This window comes from Indicator indicator, chromosome 19, assembly GCF_027791375.1.
Source record: "Indicator indicator isolate 239-I01 chromosome 19, UM_Iind_1.1, whole genome shotgun sequence".
Classification (NCBI taxonomy): Eukaryota; Metazoa; Chordata; class Aves; order Piciformes; family Indicatoridae; genus Indicator; species Indicator indicator.
Window position 1 is genome coordinate 8033877 of NC_072028.1, and position 19465 is coordinate 8053341.

Below are 19465 nucleotides of genomic sequence, written 5' to 3' on the forward strand. Positions count from 1 at the left end.
CTCAGCATCTTTATAACCTTTACTGGACTCTTTCCAGCAGTTCCTTATCTCTCTTGAACTGGGGAGCCCAGAACTGGACACAATACTCCAGGTGTGGCCTCACCAGAGCAGACTGGAGGGGGAGGAGATCCATGCCATTCCTACACAGGCATCTAAAAAAAAAAGCCTTCAGACATATCATCCATTACTCCAAGTCAGCACCAGCTTCAGAGGCCATTTGTTCAGTCTGAAAAATCGTGCCTCTGAAGGTACAATATTAGCTTTAAGCTGCAGCTCTCACTGTCTCATATATCAGCTCATTAAGAACACAGCTCATCTCAATAGGGCTGATGCAGATGATAAGAGACATCAAGCAGCAGCCCATGAGAGGAGGAGCAGAGAGCCCTGGCCAGACTGATTGGACTCAGCTGTCCTGTCCTCCCCATCCCTGGCTCTGCCAGGAATTCCCAACTATGTCTGCTTTTCATGGTAGGTTTTAGACTGCTCTCACTCAAGCCACCATGAGGCTCCCTGACTGTTTTTATTCTCTTTCAAGGAAATGCATGGTTTTAGTCCTTGCTGCTTGCTCAAATCGGTGCACAGTCAACGTGTCCTTGGCAAATCCAAACCTTTGCTCCATGAGGGAAATGTGTTTCTTGTTTCCCCAGGGTCAGTTTCTCAGAAGTAATTTCTGTATAAACTTTCCATCCTTCTTCTCCTGCTGTTCTCTGTCTTGTGTTCAAAAGACCTTAAAACATATCCATTTTCTCTTTCCTTCTATGGTGCAGCCATCTTTTTAGCAAATGTGATAAGTGACTGAGTTGAGGATGCAGAAGTGATCCACTGCTGTTGTCTGTACATTCCCCTCATCTTAGGTAGGCACCAGGAGTACACAAAAAATTACTTACAAGTCCCAAAACCTGGTTAGATCTCTGAGAATAATATAAACACTAGGAAAATGCAAGGCATGCCATTAACAATTCTCATTTATTCTGTATTTACATGCATTTGGTTATTTGCAGTGTTCCTTTAAACTGGAAGTAATGGCACAAATGAAATGGGAAAGGAAAGAAGTCAACCAACCCCTACCTGTTGGTTGGTAGCAATTGCAGGGTGATGTTTTTCTATCTGCCTGTGAAGTAGAGATGGCCACAAAAGCAAGGGGGAAAGGCTTTTTTTGTTATTTTGTTGTTGTCATTTTGGGTTTTTTCCCCTTTGGTCAGAACCAAAATGTTAAGAAATCTTCTGCTGTCTTGCAGAGTGCTGCTGTTCCCATATAAATGGGAGAAATTGGGGAAAGATCACATGACCCTGTGACTTCTTAAAGCAAAGGTCTTCAAAAGAATGAAAACCAAATTATTTTCCCCTTTCTTTGTCTTAAAGAAGATCCCAGCCTTCTGATTTAGACTGAATTTCAGGTTCCAGCACAACTCCCTGAAGGATGAAAGAGTCTTTAGCAAGTGATAATCTAATTTATTAACACTAGGGCTGAGAAAAGAGGGCTAAGTATATGGAAAGTGAGAAAGGAGAATTCAGGAGAAAATAGAAGACAGAAACCATAAAAATATATCCTTGTTCCTGAACTTCTCAACTCCTTTCACCAATGTGCACATTGCTCAGCATTCTTCTGGCAGCAGATCCCACCTTGATGGCTAAGCTTCCCCTGGGATTGCAAGCTGTAAACCTGCTTTGAAAAGTCACAAGCCCTCTGGGAGTCCTGACCCTTAGTTTGGGATTCACAGCTGGGAGGGATGCTCCAGGGAGGTAGACAGCCTCTAGCACACCGACAGACTCCAGATTTCCCCATCTCAATGAGCAGAAACACCAAGGGCTGGTGTCAGTGACTTGATCCTATGAATTTTATTCCTGTTAGCAAAGGAAACCTTTCTCAGATGAGAATGTTTTGTGGCATTTCTGAAGACAGACAAGCTTTGAGTTCACCTGACACTCACCAGAAGCAAAGCTGATTTACTAGGAACAACATGCCTAGGGATGAGCAAGGCAGCACGTTTATCACATGCCTTCACCCCGCACCTCCAGCTGGCCTCCCACCAAACAGATTCAACATTCAAAACCTTCCTTTGTTTTTCTTTGTTGGTTTCTTTTTTTCCCTTTCAATTTCTGCACTTCTGAATCCCAAACAAGATGAGAACAGCCCAGAGTGCCATCAGAGAAGACAGTTCACTCTTCAACAGGAACAGGGGGAGAAGAAAATCAGAACATACTTTCAAACCAGATAAACCAGTTCCCAATATTTATCTTCTGTGATGAACCAGTTTCGTATTTGCTCAGTGAATAGCTCATTCTCTCTTCAAAACCCACTTGCCAGAAAGAAGGCTGATAAATAAAGGCAAAGAGAACATCCTCAGAGCCAATATCCAGCTAGCAGATGAACTATCGTTGATGGAAGGCAGAGAGAGGAAGATTCCTTGCAGTTAGAGCCTTTCCATAGTGATAAAGCAGCAGGGGGGAAAGCATGGAAAGTTTAAGGTAAGATGGTCTTGTTTAGGAAAACAATCACAGGAAGTGGTTGATTATGCTTGGACAGAATTTTATTTGACAGCCCAATTTTTTCCTCTCCATGAACTTGCCATTTTCAGCACAATCTGTAGATTTTTGTAAAAAGCCTAAAGCTTCCTCCAAAGGCAGATGATTTCTGTTTCATGGTACAGCTGGCAAAAAAAAAAAAAAAAATCTTACCACACCTGGTTGTATCACAGTCTCACAGTATATCAGAGGCTGAAAGGGACCTCAAGAGATCATCAGGTCCAACCCCCCTGCCAGAGCAGGATCACTTAGAGTAGTCTGCACAGGAATGCATCCAGGTGGGTTTTGAAACTCTCCAGAGAAGGAGACTCCACAACCCCCCCTGGTCAGCCTGTTCCAGTGCTCTGTCATCCTCACTGTAAAGAAGTTATGTCACACATAAGGACCAAGATGTGTAGGAATGAAGAGTTTACAATCACACCAGCATGCTCTGTGGCTGTATGAGCCTTTTTCTGCAGAGGAGAGTAGTTACAACTACACTGAGTGGTAAATCTAATTCACTGTTGGTATGCCATGAGATAGTAGCTAGGGAAACTCATTGCCTGTCTCTGATTTCTTCTCTGGTGTGCTGGTTCCTCAAGTGGAAGCAAAGCATTTATAACCTTTAACATCCTTTCCCATTAAGACAGAGGAAGAAAAGTGGGCACTGATCCTTCAGCTGGTGCTGGGATCTCCAGAGACCCCTGTCCCAGGCTTCAACCTTGCAGGAAACATGGTAAAGTGACTAAAGGGATTTGCTCCTTTGACTAACTTAGTGTGAGCAAAAAGAGAGGCATCACCTTTGAAGGTGAGATCAAGAACTGCCTGGAGTCCACCCCAACATATTTGTGGGGATGGTTGAAGGGGAAGGGAGTGCAGGTGTGCTTTTACCCATTGAGTCAGCCAGAGAGAGGAGCTCCAGCAACCAAGTTCAGGCAGTGAGAGCCAACTGCTGCAAGACCAAAAGACCAAAGGGACTGACTCCAAAGCTGATTTATTTGACCTCATTTTTGCAAGCACTAGATGAGCCTGGATCCTCCCTGTCCAGTCTGAGATCAACGACTCTCAGACTGTGTTTTTACCCCCTGTCACCAAGAGAGGGATCCTTTGCCTGTCCCTGGAGGCTTGCCTGACATTTCTTTTTAAAAATTAAGAAAACAAAGGCTGTGAGTTGAGTGAAAGTGCAATTACACAACCCTTTGAAGTGCCTGGCTAATCCTCTTGCTCCCTCGGGACATGAGGCACAGGTTTGCAGAGTGACAGCCTCATGGCTTCACCCGAATGTTGTTGCTGGCTCACAGCAAAGGCAGCGAAAGAGCTGCTGCCTCAGGACAGCACCGTGCACAGCACATGGACAGAAAGTGGCTCAAAAACCCTTTCCAAACAGACAGCCTTCTGGTTCTACCCTGAGCAGAGAAGGAGGAGAAACCCCAGCAGAGAGGATAACCCACATGGACGGATAGCCAACCAGTATGGGTGATAATTATGAAGCCAATCTAATCTCCTGGGGATGAAATAAAAGAAGACTATGATAGGAACATGGTCTCTAAACTACTTTAAGATACCTCAGTACAGCTCCTAGGATGCTTTGCAGACGTAGGGCCATGTGAGGCTGGTGTGGGCCCTACCCTGACTTACCTCTTCTTAGTTTTGACTCCTACTTTCCCAGCACCTCCTTCTTAGAGGCCAGCTGTGAAGAGAGCAGCAAGCCACGGGGCTGACAGAGGGACTCAGAAAAGGCATTCTCACCTGCTTCCAGCACGTTGGCAGTGCCATTTGCCCCAATCTATTTACACAGCATTTAATGCTCTTGATGTCAGTGTGGAGATGTGTTAATAACCCAATTAAACTGTTCATCCAGCTATGTCAAATCCAATTGCTTGAAGAAGGCTGGGGTGTTTTGCTTTGTAATTCTTGTGCCACGTTACAGCACGCAAAAGAGATGTCCCTGCAGCTGACACCTTGCCCCAGCTCATCACCAACATGATCTCATGCAATATTAGGCAGTGAAGTGCTAACATCTGAAGTTGTCTTGCATGAACACCACCTGTGCTAGCTGACCACTTCCTCCTCGTCATGAGGCAAAGGCACGCAAGCACATGAGATCATGCATGAAACTTGGCAGAAGGTGCTCAGCAGCTGGTCATGGCTTTCTGAGATGGGAAAAGTCAACACAAGTTCTCCACAAGTGGGCTGCAAAGGGGTGGGTTTAAATGTCTAGGGCAAGGATGCTGTATTGATGGCAGGGCAACCCTGCAGCAGCCCACTGGTAGGGCACGGTGCAAAGTCTATGTGTCACTTACCATGGCAGCTGTGGCTACATGCAGGCAGAAGGATGAGGTCTCAGGGCTGCCTGAACATGCCCATGTGTGGCTGACACAACTGTCTCTGCTTTCCTATCCAGTAAAGGAGGGCAAGAATGTTTCCTCACTCTGCTCAGTTGCCTGGGAGACTCCAGTAACTCCTGTCTGTGAAGGATCACAAGTTTAAGGCATGGTTTTGCAGAAATGTTTGCCAGAGAAGACCAGCTATTAATGTCCTCCTGTCATTACCCTTGATTGTCACCCTCCATGAGGCACAGCATGTGTGCAGGCAGGCACATGTGGATGTCAGTCTCCTCTCCCAAGGAACATGAGACAGGACAGACGAAAAAGCCCCAAGCTGCACCAGGGAAGGTTTAGGTTGGACATTAAGAAAAAAAAAAAATTCCCCCCCCAAAGGGCTGTCAAGGCCTGGAACACTGCAGTGGGGAAGTGTCCATTCCTGGAGGGATTGAAAAGATGTGTAGATATGGTGCTGAGGGACATGGTTTTGGCAGTGCTGTTTTAACTTTGGACTCCGTGATGTTAAAGGTGTTCTCCAACTGAAACAATTCTCTGATTCTGCATATCCATGTATGCCACAGATCCATGCATACATATCAGGGTATGAATATCTAAATAGTGTGGTTTGCAGCTCTTTTAGACTGATCTGACCTCCCTCTCTACAGATCAAAACCTGCAAGCTCCAAGTGTCCTCAGTGCTGTCCTCTCAGCTACAAATTTAGCACAAACTCCTCCTAAAGCCAAGAAATGGAAAACCGAGTCTGTTACATGGTCCCACCAGAAGAAAACATCTCCCCTCCAGTCAGTTCTTAAGCATGTGCTTAGCCATAGGCATGATTAAGGCCCACTGGTATCCACTGAGCTGAAAACACATCAATAAAGCAGAAGTTAGCTTCAACAATTCACCAAAGGGCTGTTCTGAAGAGAGACTGATTTAAGCATGTGCTTAAAGATTTTCTTGAACCTAAGCCTATATTAGTGGAAAAGTCATTGTTCCATACTAGGTTTTTATATGTCTGTGACTTTAGGGTAGTTTTAGTATTCTCAATGGATCCCTTCTTTGGATGGATTCCTCCACTCATCATTAATATTTGGCGTCAACTGTCTCTCTTTCTCATCCATTCCCAGAGACAAGGAAAAATTTTCCCTTCTTTCCATGGATGTATTTATGTTCCCCATGGAAATTCTTCTCTATGATATATGAACTATTTTCAGAGAAGTTTAGCAAAGCCTAAATCACAAAGGGGAAGAAAAAGCTCCTCAGCTCGAGTTCATAAGGGGAAAAGTTGGGATTGCAGTGACCTGCGGTGTTAATTTTTTCTCGAGTTTAATTGTTATTTCCATTCAAATCCCTTATATCCTTAGCCATAAATAAGACTCCTGAATGGTCCTTAAATTTTGCCCCCATATCTGCCTCCTGTAAAATTAGGAGGGAATATTTAGGATCTGTCAGGATGACAAAGTGTCCTTTATGGTGGCCAAACGAAAGGAAGGATCTAACTTTGGGAGAAGGCAACATGCTTTTCCTCAGCGTAGGATTTCCTCCACAGAGACATCATCACAGACTGTCAGAAGCTGGGCAACTCTCCAAAGGTTAGAGACAGGGCCAAAACTTATAATTTCTGCTTTACAGAGGCCATTTCTGTCTCTGAGATTGTAAATACTGTCTCACCGCAGCTGTGAAACCCAGAGCTTGCAGATTGCTGCGAGCACAAGACGTGAGCTGGTCGGCCTGGGACGTTTCACATCTAGGGCTCTGCAGGCTATTTCTAGCTAGAAATGGCTTTGAAAGCATCCATGCCAGGTCAGACACAGCTGGATCTTCCAAGATGACTTGCAATTGCTGCAGCCACCCTGGGAAAGTTCAGCTCTTCCACCTCCTTCCCTTCACTGTGAGACCTCTCCACAGAGTGCCCACACCAAACCACCTCCAACCCACTTCCCCGAAGAGCCTCCCCTCAGCCTCTTCTCACAAAGCCGAGTGTGGTCTGCTCAGCTGGATGCATACCTCTGTGCCGGGGGAGCTGAGTCACCTAATTGTTGTTGTTGGGGTGATGTCTGCAGACCAGGACATAGAAGTCTTTGTGTGAGAGCTGTGAGGAGAGACAGGAAGACGTGCAGTCTCAAAGATTTCACATGTGAAGTTTCTGTGGTGCGTAAGGTCACTCTCGGGATTGGACATCCACTTGGGGCTTAACTCCTACGCCTGCCACCATGCTTAAGCTGGAGAGAGTTGATGGAGAGCAGCCAGACTTTTCACAGGCCACCCAGGAGAGATGCACTGCTTAGGGGACCCAAACAATTCTCTCATTAGCTAAGGATGAAGCTAAGGGTGTAACTGTCCTTGACAGAAGGTGAGGTGGCTTCACCTTCAATGCCAGGGCAAGCCTCTCTCTAAAGAGCAGAGGGTAACCTCTGAAGATACACTCCTTGTAGAAAACATCTCATCCACATCTGTGTGTCACGTACACAGGGCAGCAGAGCTTGCCATGGGGCCCTGTGCAGGCATGGCCTCAGTTTTGCATCTGATTTTTCAATTGATGCAATGCAACCCAGTGAGGAGCTGAGCCTGGGAAAGGTCTGAACAGCCCAGCCCAGCACTCCAGTGGTCGCCCTTTGGACCATAACAGAGCTGCTGGTCTTACCCTCACTGGGACAAAGTGAGCCAGGATTTATGGCTTCATAGACACTGCTCTAAGCACAGCACACACAAAGGAGCACAGAGGAGCCCCCGGTTCATCGCCTCATAGATCCTTCCCAACCTTAGGAAATAAGAGAAGATGGATTCTTCCCTTAGACATCATTACTGTGATAGAGTCTGAGAGGCAAACACACAGCCCTGGCACCAATCCAACCAAGTCAGTCTGGGATAGGTTTTCTTTCAAGAATCTCAACCCATTCGTGTACTTTCTTAATGATCCAAGGTCTTCAATGAGCTGCCTTTTTCTTTAGCTCCCTTCCAATATTTGTCATGTGTGTCAAAGTTGGTTCTTCTTGTTTCCTTTGCAGGTTAACACTCTCAAGGAAAATAATTTCTTAGGCATTTGGAAGATATGTTACCTCTATTGATTATTAATAGTAGAAAAAGTAGTATTTATTAGTAACGGAAAAAGACCACTTTTAAAGCAAGCAGCAAGAATATACAAGGGTAAGAGCAGAGGCAGAATATCTCCTCTGGAGACTTGATGCTAATGTCTGATTTTCCCTCTTCAGGGGTTTGTTTCTCTTTTTTTTTCCCCAGCAACAAAAACTGTATATGGAAATGAAAAGATTGAGACTTCAAAGGGCTGAATCACACTTCAGTCTGGGCTTGGGCAGTCTCTGTTCAGCCACAAACCTCATCAGACAAAGGTATTTTTCCATGCTTTGCTACCTGATTGCACTTCTCACTCTTAATTTTATATGAACTACAACTGCATGTTTTTTCTGCTTTGCTTGGTTAACTGCTGACTTGTTGTTTCCCATGGATGCTCAAGCCATAAGTAAAATATCACTGAAATAAGCAAAGAAAATTAGTCAGTCAAAGGTTTCATCATGCTATAGAGGATTACAGAGCATCTAGGTGCCCTGGTTGAAGCTTTAACTTAGTCTGATTCTATTTACTGTGCTTAAATCCAGAGTCATCTGGCTCAATTTGGGTTGCCAGGATTTTATTTTCAGATAATTTAGAGTATGATCACAGTCACCAGGATTTTTTTCCCCTCCTTTTAGGACAAGAGGATAATAATAGAGGATTTTTTTTTTTCCACATATGTAATTTCCTCTGTAGCCATCCAAAACAAATAATCAGGAGATTTCCCCATGTTTACAATGGGGCTTTTTCCTGACCTTCTCTGAAAGCACTTTAGGGGAAACCAGTGACAATTACTCCATAAGAAGTGGGACAAAACTGCTGTTATTGTTACTTAGAATTTCTGTAGAGTCTAATCTGAAACCAGACACAACAGTTCAGGGCTTCTCTTTGCCCTTTTCATAACAAAGCAATTCTATTTTACAGTAGGCACAGTTACATTGGAATAAATCTGGTTTGTGTACAGAGACATTTCATGTTTATTAATAATCACTGTGTCTACAGTGTTTAGATCAAGTCCAAATATAAGCTATAGCAATATATAAAAGCTTTCCTCCTTGGCATAGCTGAATCAACATGACTGACTTGGCTCTCAAACCCTTCTTGAACAACTGGAATTATATCAGTGCAGAACTGAATACAGGAGCTTCAATGTTTAGCAAAGCAAAAGTTAGCAGAAGTGCGGGTAATGATTTCAGATCTCTAGGGAAAGAGATTTTTTGGGTCTTTGTAAATTTCTTTCTACGTAGGGAAGAAGCTCCTGGGCAGCTTTGTAAGTCACATCACTAGTGGCTGATTTCGAGTCCCAGCTCAAAATCATAGAATCATAGAGTGGTTTGGGTTGGAAAGAGACCTTTCAAGCTCATCTAGTCAAGCCCCTCTGCAGTTGGCAGTGATGCCTTCAACTGGAGCAGGTTGATCAGAGTCCCATCCAATGTGACCTAGAACTGTTTTAGGGACAGGGCATCTCCCACCTCTCTAGGCAACCTGAGCCAGTGTCTCGCCACCCTCAACATAAAAATTTCTTTCTTAGATCTAGTCTAAATCTGCTCTTTCAATTTAAAATCATCACCCCTCATCTTGTCACAACAGACCCTGCTAGAAACTCTGTCTCCAGCTTTCTTGTCAGCCCCTTTTTGTTCTGAAAGGTCACAAGAAGGTCTCCCTGGAGCCTTCACTTCTCCAGACTGAACAACCCCAACTGTCTCATCCTGTCCTCACAGCAGAGGGGTTTCAGCCCTCATATCATTTTTGTGGCCTTCTCTGGACCCACTCCAACAGGTCCATATCTCTGCTGTGCTGATGACTCCAGAGCTGAACACAGTACATCAGGCAGGGCCTCAGTCTTCAGCAGAAGGAAACCAGTCACGTGTTACCTCCACTGCAGCACAACTCAACCAAGAACAGCAGGTAAGGAAAATAAAGGGAGCCTTTTGTGTGAGTTTAGACAGCATGCTGATAAGGCAAAAGCTGCTTTTGCTAGCCAAACTGACAGCTAATCCAAATGATGCAATTTGCTGCAGGTGAACTTCACCTCCTCTAGTGTTTTAAAGCACAGCTTTTATCCAGCACAAAGAGCAATTTCACCCACCCTAAAGCTTGTGCCTCGAGTGGTTGGAAGGTCAGCCCTCTAAAGATGCTTTGTGTTCCAGAAAATTCTGGAAATTATTTTGATGGCCAGCTCAGACAGGTATTGAGTTGGGAATGACTGGTGTTGCTTGAGAGAAATCCCATGCAAAGTGCTCTGCCCAGGTTAGCATGAGTGATGGTAGAGATGTAAAGAGCTCCCTGAGAAATAGTATCCTCACCTCTGCACTTTGATGTTTGCAGATGTGATGATAATATTTCTATGCAATTTATGTGGGGACTTTGAGGTCCGTATTGCCTTTGGGCCTCAGATTCTTGTGACAGAGAGGAGTGACCTTGCTGAGCTCAAAAAAAAACCCCGTGTTTGATGCAGTTACCATGACATGGCTGATCATGGCTCATCCTGCAAAGACTTCCAGGAAGATCTCATTCCTCTAGATCTCACAGTTAGACACAAGAAGATTGTTTTTCAGCTTATGGTTAATAATTGTGATACAAATCAATTGACTTGAGATCTGATGTGACTCCAAACATAATCCTGCTAGAAGAGACCTGACCTGTCCTTGAGGACCAGTGCTGGTACAGGCAGCAAGTGCTGGCACAGAAAAGCACAGCACTAGACTCCTCATACATTTAAGTTTCTGCAGGACTATTACGAGTGTCAAAGCACAGCTCAAGTGTGCAGAGAAAACTAAAATAAGTGAGAATAAGGATGATAAACTGCAACCTTCTGCTCTTCTGTATATCCATTTTTAGGGAGGTGGATGCTGTCCATTACCTGCCCAGCATCTCAGTGCTTCAGCTTCTGCTGTGCTGGTGGGGATGACTGTACAAGCCCCTGAGACAAGTGGAAAGACAACATCAGCTTTTGCAAGAGATTAAGAGCTCCTTACATACTGCAAGATCACAGATCCATCACGTGAAATCTAATAAGGAGGCTGAGCCAGGACAAACACAACTGTTTAACAGTTTATTTTAACCATCCAATGAAAATGAAACAACTTTAAAAGATTCATGTTGCCACCAAACTTTCTTTTTTTTTCCTTTCTTTTCTTTTTTTTTTTTTTTTTACCTCCCTTCCTTGCATGGTATTTGTTAGAAATCAGGATTTTCCTTAACTGAATGTCTTGTGGTCTCCTTAGCTTTGTTTCTTAACAGGGTTGTCTTTATGTTAGTTTTCTTTGGCTTCCCAATAGAAGAGTAACAGATTTCTTTTGAAGTTTTTATTGATGAATGAGCTCCTATAAATAACTCTCTGTGGCAGCAGCTTGATCTCAGAGTTTACTCTGGAATAATAGTAGCAATGGGAATGGAGAAAATTTATGGCAGCATGACATGAAATAGTTTAATGGGCTTCATACTGTTTAACTTAATCTTTACAGATGTAAAAACAGAAATACAATTATTTTAACAACTATTATTACATATTGCTTTTCTAATGAAAACAGTGACTTAGTGAGCAATTGAAGATAGGTAGTAAAGAATTGAGGAGTCCATCTCACTGCAGATTCAGGAATTGGTGGGTTGGACCAATGTATTTGCAAAGCTTCATCTGACAACCTGAGAGAGGTCTGAGGATGGATCTGAAGGTGGGACTTGGTGCTGGAACATCAAGCTGAGTCACAGCGCATTGGATCAGGATGTAGATGCTCAAAGCTGCCTAAAAACAGTTCTTGTGTTTGATTCCATGCCCCCCAACTACTTGTTAAGGAGCTGATCCCAGTCTCACCAAAGCCCATTGATTTCTTTGGTAACACTTGGTGGCACTTGGCCACATCCTTTTTGTCTTATAGCTTCATGTACAGATGTCATCCTCCCACTTTAGGGGCAGAAGCAAGTATTGCACTCTCACCAAAGGATAGGGAGGATGGAGGGAGGTGAGGAAAACTGAGTTTGCCTGGGGGAGGTGGTGGGGTCACCATTCCTGAAGTGTTTGAAAAATGTATAGATAGGGCACTTAAGGACTTGGTTTAATGCCCATGGTGGTGTTAGGTTGGTGGCTGGACTCAATGATCTTAGAGGTCTTCTACAAATTAAACAATTCTATGTTTCTATGAAAATTTCCAGGCTCCAGCCCTCTGATACTTACTCAATAAAAAGAATTTAACTGCTTAGCATTAGATAACATTGATATTAGAAGAAACTTCTTCACTGACAGTCTTCCCAGGAAGGTGGTTGAATCCCCATGCCTGGAGGTGTTTAAAAGCCACAGAGATGTTAGTGCTGAGGGATATGGTTTAGCACAAGTTAGGGAACAGTTGAACTTGATGACCTAAAAGGTCTTTTCCAATTGAAATGATTCTATGATTCTCTGACCATCTCCAGTCTGCTCATCTTTGCTTGGTAATTAACACAGATTGCCCAGATCTGACTCTTCTACCTGCATGAACTCAGGGAGGAGACACTGGAGAAAAGGAAAGGAGAAGCTTAAAGTCGTCTATCTCCTGTCTAAATGGCAGCCCCACAGGCAGGCTGGCACTTAACCCAGCTGAGGATCCACCCAGAGGACTTCAGCAACCAACGTGCAAGGGGCGGGGGTAAAATCCAGCATCATAATGACTAAGACAAGGCCCAGGACCTAACACAAACCCAAGATTTTCTTTGCACAGGGTTTGAGTGTGGCTTGCAGCCAACCACAGCTCCGTTGTGCTTTATGGTGCTTTGCAAAGAGCTCGAGTAAATATTGAAACATGGGGACGCGCTGCGTAATTTCTGTGACAATAGCTGACAGCAATCGTTTCCTCCTCGAGGAAGCATTACTTGAACTGGGACTGCAATGAAAATTATTAGCATTGTGCTTTCAACCGCCTGTTTAGTGGGGCATTGGCACTCTTCATCACGCTTTCCAGCCCATAGGAGCTGCCTGTGCAAGGAAGGACTTGCAAATTCTTACTCCATTTCCAAAAATGTGGGAAAGTTTATTTATTTCTCCATGCATTCCTGATTTGCAATGTGCTCTCTAAAAATGTCGTGAAGATTTAGGCTAACCAAGCTCATGCTAAATTTAGCAACTGTATTTTAAATAAACATTCTTTACGCTTTGCTGAGCAGGCTTTGAAGCTGGCTTAGCCCAAATTGAGTTCACATGGACGTTAACAGCGTTTTACTTTGGACGAAGCGAACCTCTGAATAAGTAATAGTATATTATTCAGTCTAATCCGAAAATGAGCTTCCAATTTTGGGAAGATTCCTATGAGGAATACCGAACACAGACCCCCTATTTATTTCTGGAAGAGTCCATTCTGTCCTCCTTGACCACTTTCTTCTGGTGTCTAGTAAGACACTGGGAGCTACAAGGCTCGGTGAAGTCAGCTGTGACTTAGCACGCACTGCGTTTGAGGAATCTGGCCCATTTTAAAGCACTTAATGATTTGTCTGGATGAAGCACTAAAAATATACTGTGGGGAGCAATTATGCAATGTCCAGACTGATGGATTGCATAACCTCATAGACCTTTTCCATCTGTAACTCCTCTAATTCTGCGATCTTGTCTTCTTGCTCTTTCACTTAAAATCCAATCTGTGATCTGGTTAATATCCCAATTGCTGTCTCCCAGGAGATCTGTATTCTGGGGGTGTGGGGCTATGAATCAAGTAACAAAGCAGATCCTTCTCCCTGTCTCATTTTGGGAACTGGCTGCTCTTCACATCAGTCTTAGGAGCAATTAGCAGGAGGCCAGTGGGTTTTGGTGCTAAATGGGATGCTCTCTCCGTTCTGTGCCTTTCTTGGCAAAGGATGGAAGGAGAGTTAACTATTAAAAGAATGCAGGGGAGAAAACAGAAGCAGTTACAAAGTCCTTAGGGTTATGTCACCTTGAATTCAGATATGGATTGTCACTTGAGTGATGAGTTCTCCAAGTGGCTTCTGCTCACATGTAAATACTGGCTTGTTTTTTTATATATGCTATGGGACCGGCTTTAAGAGAACCCACACAGAGCGTTGTTAAAGACAGGAAGCCCCATTTATGAGAAATGAAATTCCTGAATTATTTTAATATGCCAAATTTTTCATTCCCCTCATAGAAAACCCGTGTTTGGAGCAAGGCTGCTCCATGAACCAAACAACTCCTCTGTGAGGCTCTTCCACTCTGGGCTCTTCTCTGCTCCAATGAGTTAAAATTGGCTGCAGACCTCAGAGACATGAAACCTTGACAGGTTAGGAGAGGTCACTCTTCTCCTAGAGAAGGGAAAGGCATATGTATCACCCACACAAGAAGTGTGGTGTTGATACTACATCAGAGGCTATTTTCTGCATTTCTTCATCATATTTCAGACTTGTATTTAGAGTCAACCCTCAGATGCTGGGAAAGCCAGGAGGGGGAAGATTCCAGAGATGAGTTAAATACTGGGTGGCAGTTTTGTGTTTGGCAGCTGCTTTTTTTGGGTGGTGGAACAGGTGGGAAAGGATTGGCACCAATTCTTCTCAGCTTGTCAAGTTCTTCATGCTTGTATGACAAGTTCTTTTGCACAGCGCAGCACCAAGATTGATGTGGTGTGTAGAGGGTTAAAGGATGCTCAGATACATCCAGGTGGCAGGTACTGGTGTATTGACATGCACGCTTATTTCTCTGCACTGGAGAGCTGTTGGTTTATTGTACCATTGCTCCTTCTCCTCTCTACATAAACAGATGACGTGCAAAAGCTGTGTGCAGTTAGTCATTCTGCATCTTGGCAATGAGACCCTTTTTCTCAGTATTCATCCCCTGCAAGTTACATCCATGGCCTGATCCCAATTAATTCCAAATTACCACTTAGAATACTTCACTCAGTTCTGAGTTCATCCCAGTTAATGTCACTTTTTGTGCAGAGCATGTTAAATTCCCTAATTTTCAAAAATGAAGCCCAGTGTGGCTTTTAAAAGCACTGCAGCTGTAGTTGGTCCTACTCCACTACAACAAAACAGAAATAAAATCAAACAAGCAAAGCTTTGTAAACAAAAAAAGTATACATTCCCACTGCACAAAAAGAGTTGAATCGCCCAAAAAAAACGTACTTGTGATAAAAACGTTCATTGTGTACATATCAAACTGCAGTCCTCAAGTGAGGCTTACAGCTTGGATGACTTTTTTTATTTTTTTTTTACCAGGATCTGCCACTAAGAACAGCCCCAGAAGGGACCCTGAAGTGGAGGGGACACATCTGTATAAGAAGAAAAGGAATAGAATTCCTCTTTGCTGGCCCAAAAAAGTTACTTTGGGAGTGCAAATGGGAGCCAAGAGGTGCTGAAACTAGAGGCTCACAGCTGGGGAACCAAGCTAGGAGAAAAGGAAGCAAAGAAGCTTGAAAACATAGGATAAAATTATTTTGAGGAAGATTTGGTGGAAGTTTTCTTTGTGTGGGGCTATCCTCATACTCCATGAATACAGAAGTGCTCACTCTCACTGACAGCTTGTGAGCACTTCCTGGACCTGTGCAGACACCCAGGGACAGTGAGGTTAGTCCACAATGATCCATGCCCTGTGCAGGTGTCCCCATGCCCAATGGGAACAGCCACATCTCCAAGGGGAATAGCCACAGTTCTTTCAGGGATGTGATTTTAAAGAAGCAGAAAAAAAAAACTTTTTCTGGGAATTAACCACCTTGTCACTGAAAGCATAAATAACCACTTTCTGGTACCACTTTCTGGGGATAAAACCCATCATGGACCAGGCTGCAGGAAGACCAGAAATGTAGGATCCCCACCTAGGGGAACCAGTTCTAGAAGCCAAATGGAAGCCAAGCCCTTAAGGTAGCGTTAACCTCCCAATTCACACTTATGCCCAAGATCCAGCACATGCAAGCAGCTGGGGGTGGAGAGATGATGTGATCTCTCTGCTGGAGAAGAATCAAGCTGGATCTCTTCCTTACTCCTGCAGCTTCCCATGACAGATGTTACCACACAGACTCAGAAAAGACTGATGATGTCAAGCCCAAGCCTTGAGAAGAAATTTCCTCACAAGGTGAATACTAATTTAACTGGCTGTAATACCTGTCTGTGATTACACAGAGGAGTGGCACTGCAGGAACAGGGCATTGCACATAGAGAGCGCTAACCCTCTCAGCACCCACACAGACTTCTATATGATGGTGGGGACACTCATGGCTTTGACTGGGTGGTGACAATGTCACTTTTACAAGTGAGTTTTTTTTTTTAATTCAGTATCATAGCTTTAAAGAATGGGCTCAATGGATGTCCAAACAGAAACTGAGAGAAATAGCAAGTATGGAAGGGATTTTAGTTAAACAAAATCTATCTCACAAATCTCTATAGGAAGCTCCCATCTCCTTTTTTATTCTTTCTTTTTGTGGTGACAAGCTGTAGCTCTGCCTATGCAGGGTTCCACCTAGGACCATCCTTCTTTTGGGAAGCTTATCAGCAGTTCCCACCTTTTGGATATTTTCTGTACTTCCCCACCTAAGAGCTCTTTGTCTGGGGTTGAAATCAGCCCCCACTGAGCTCCTGATACAGATATCAGGGCAGTTTGATGCAGAGCATCCTCTGAAGAAGCTGAATGACAACTCACAGGAGAAACCTGGATTTCCACTAGTCCATGTGCTAATGGATGGGGTGGGATGGAGGAAGCGGAGGGAAGAAGAAACAATCATTTATGGAAACATCATCTCAGCTGCAAGGAATGGGTGATTTCCCAGGTCCCTATTTTTGGCTTCTCTCACCTTTTCCCTTCTTCTGGCAGTGGAGTGCATCATGCCATCACCAGGATGTTTGCACCAGAGCTCAACACCCAGCAGCAGAACACACTCCTCAACCCTTCAGTCGCACAAGTCAAGGGGTGTTTTATAACACGGCAGCCACAATCCTGAACAAAATACCTTTATTGGATATAGGTTTGGTTTCATAATGAGAATATAGATTTTTTTTTTTCCAAAGGGCATTTATCCACTAATATACAAAAAGCCTCTATTTATTGGGGGGGGGAAAAGGAAGAAAAAAAAATATTCCTCATTTCTTATAATGTGTCTGGGTTTTTCCTTCTTTAAGGAAAAAAAAAAGAAGAAGAAGAAAAGAAAAATAAAATCTTTAGAAATACAGCTGATGTCTTCATTTTTTTTCCTGGTAGTTGTCCTGGTTGTTAACACAGCTACTGCAAAAGGCCAAGACCAGCCTCCATCACCCTGCTTCAGTCTTTTTTGGTCAAAAGCAACTGATCCCAGCAAGCCCTGGAAAGCAGCTGCATCTCCATGGTCACAACGAGTTTGCTTGCCCATCCCCTTCTTTCTGGCCACATCAGTGAGGACAAGCACTAATCACGATACTGAGAAGCACAAGCATTAGGCAGGAAACCAGCTTGTTGTGAGTTATATATAGTGCTGAGTTGAAGCAAAGGTGGATTGTGCAGCATGAGCCTGGATTGTTGGGTCTGCCCTCATTTTGGCTCTGGTTACCTGCTTTTTGCCCACTAGGAAGACTGGACCAGTTGAGATAATATCAGGAATTATTATCTGCATGGTATTAATGGCAAAACAAACCTCAGCTTCCTCCCCCAGGGATGGAAGGAGTGGGTTTGGTCTTCAGAAAGGGTGAAAAAGAAGAAAACCAAAGAGCTGAAGGGCTCCACATAAACCAGGTCTGAGGAACCTGGGGGATGCAAAGACTAAAGGTGCAGAGCAAACCCAACAGGACTCAGAGGCCAGTGTGGAACATCCCACCCCACAACACCGCCTCTGGACCTCTACCACCCATGGGAAAAGAAAACTGGTTTACCTTTAAAAGTCGATCTGATGGGTTTGGGGGGGTGGGAGACAATCGATAAGGAGAGTTCCACAGCAAGCCGTGCCTTGAAAATGCCCTGAAATCCTGAGTCACCTTTGAACATTGATTGTTTTGGTCTTTACCCGCTTGGTGAGGTCTGAGTTCGGTCTTTCCCTCCCATCGGCATCCTGGGAGCAGCGACCAGAGACGGGGAGGGAAGGGGGGGTTATAATTATGGGTCAACTATTGGAAATTAAGTAGAGTCTCGGAGAAGTGGAGAGGGAAGCAGGAGAGGAACGGGATGCCGATGTGGTAAAACCTCCCATGTACCTGGGAGTCGAGCATCAGGGAGGCATTGAGGGCAGGGCCGAAGCCACCACTGGCGACCAGGGAACTGCTAAGGCAACCCACGGGGCTCTCCTGGGCCGCCTTAGGGGCTGCCCCGGCGGGGTTCTGCCTCAGCCCCTGGGCGAGGATGCTCTCGATGCTGAAGCTCCTGCCCCGCGCAGCGCTCTTGTGCGGTGAGGCGGCGTCGGCTGTGGGGGGAGCCGAGGCAACGCCGCAGCGGGTTGGACCCCCGCGGGGAGCCGCTTCCCCTTCCTCACCCGGTCTGGGAACACCCCCATCCCCCGAGTCCTCCCCAATGCTCCCCTTGGCCCTTTTGGGCTCGTCCGGGCGAGCAGCTGGCCCCGGTTGCTCCCCGTCTGCGGGGGGAACGCTGCTCTTCACCTCCGGTGGCCCCGGGGCTTTGGGCTTCCTCTTCCTCCGGCGGTAGTTGCCGTTCTCGAACATGTCCAGGCATCGGGGGTCCAAGGTCCAGTAACTGCCCTTACCGGGCCGTCCCTTCTCTCGCGGCACCTTGACGAAGCAGTCGTTGAGGGACAGGTTGTGACGGATGCTGTTCTGCCAGCCCTGCTTGTTGTCGTGGTAGAAGGGGAAGCGGTCCATGATGAACTGGTAGATGCCGCTGAGGGTCACCTTCTGCTCCGGAGCTTCTTTGATAGCCATGGCGATGAGAGCGATGTAGCTGTAAGGGGGTTTCTGCGGGGGGTCCTGCCGGGAAATGGCACCGCTGGGGGCGAAGCTCAAGGCAGCTGGGAGATAGAGCATGGAGGGGCTGCCCATGGGGGAGAGGTGGCTGCCGTAGATGTGGCTCATCGCCGGCGGGCCCTGAGCTCCGGGGCTTCTCCCTTAGAGCCGAGAAAAGGGACGGGAAAGGGCAGAAACCTGGGACGAGTCCACCGGGGAGCGATTTGTGCGAGCTCAGATCCCAGTCCTGCCTGAAGGAGCTCGTTCTGCCTCTGTCCCTGCTTCATAGCTCTTAAAAAAAAAAAAAAAAAAAAAAAAAAAAAAAAAAAAGGAGGGGGGAAAGAAAAAAAAACCTTAAATAATTGTTGTAAGTTTGCTATTATATGTTGACTTAGCACTGGAAAATAAATTGTCTCTGATAAACAGTCGTTTGTGTTCTCAGCCCACCCACATTAATTAAAATTTCATTGCTGCAAAACTCCAAGCTCTCTCCACGTGTCTTGCTGGTACCAGCCAATGGTCTCCGGGTTATTCCTTCATTTGTTTATAGAATTAGTCTGTTGATAAGTCTGCCCACCCAAGTCGAATCAAGCTGTGTTTATTTGGAAAAATTTCCGGGCACCCAATATATAAACGCACTGATCTGATGTTTGAAATATCACGTCCACCCTTTGACGCTGCAAACACAGAGAGCAGAGCAGGATGTACGCTGCTGGAGCTCGGGGAGGAGCGGGCAGGGATCCCCGCGGGAAAAGCGAGG

The 19465-nt window shown here is 45.1% G+C and overlaps 1 protein-coding gene across 1 annotated transcript; it reads right to left on the minus strand.

The window, feature by feature from the left end:
- Positions 1-17919: 17919 nt before the first annotated feature.
- On the minus strand, positions 17920-18834 carry FOXL1 (forkhead box L1). The gene has a single exon (XM_054389705.1). The coding sequence runs from the start codon at positions 18832-18834 to the stop codon at positions 17920-17922; it is 915 nt and encodes a 304-aa protein (XP_054245680.1).
- Between the last annotated feature and the right edge of the window lie 631 nt (positions 18835-19465).

Excerpts from the sequence above, each read along its gene's own strand:
- FOXL1 (XM_054389705.1), bottom strand. The coding sequence starts at position 18,834 with ATGAGCCACATCTACGGCAGCCACCTCTCCCCCATGGGCAGCCCCTCC.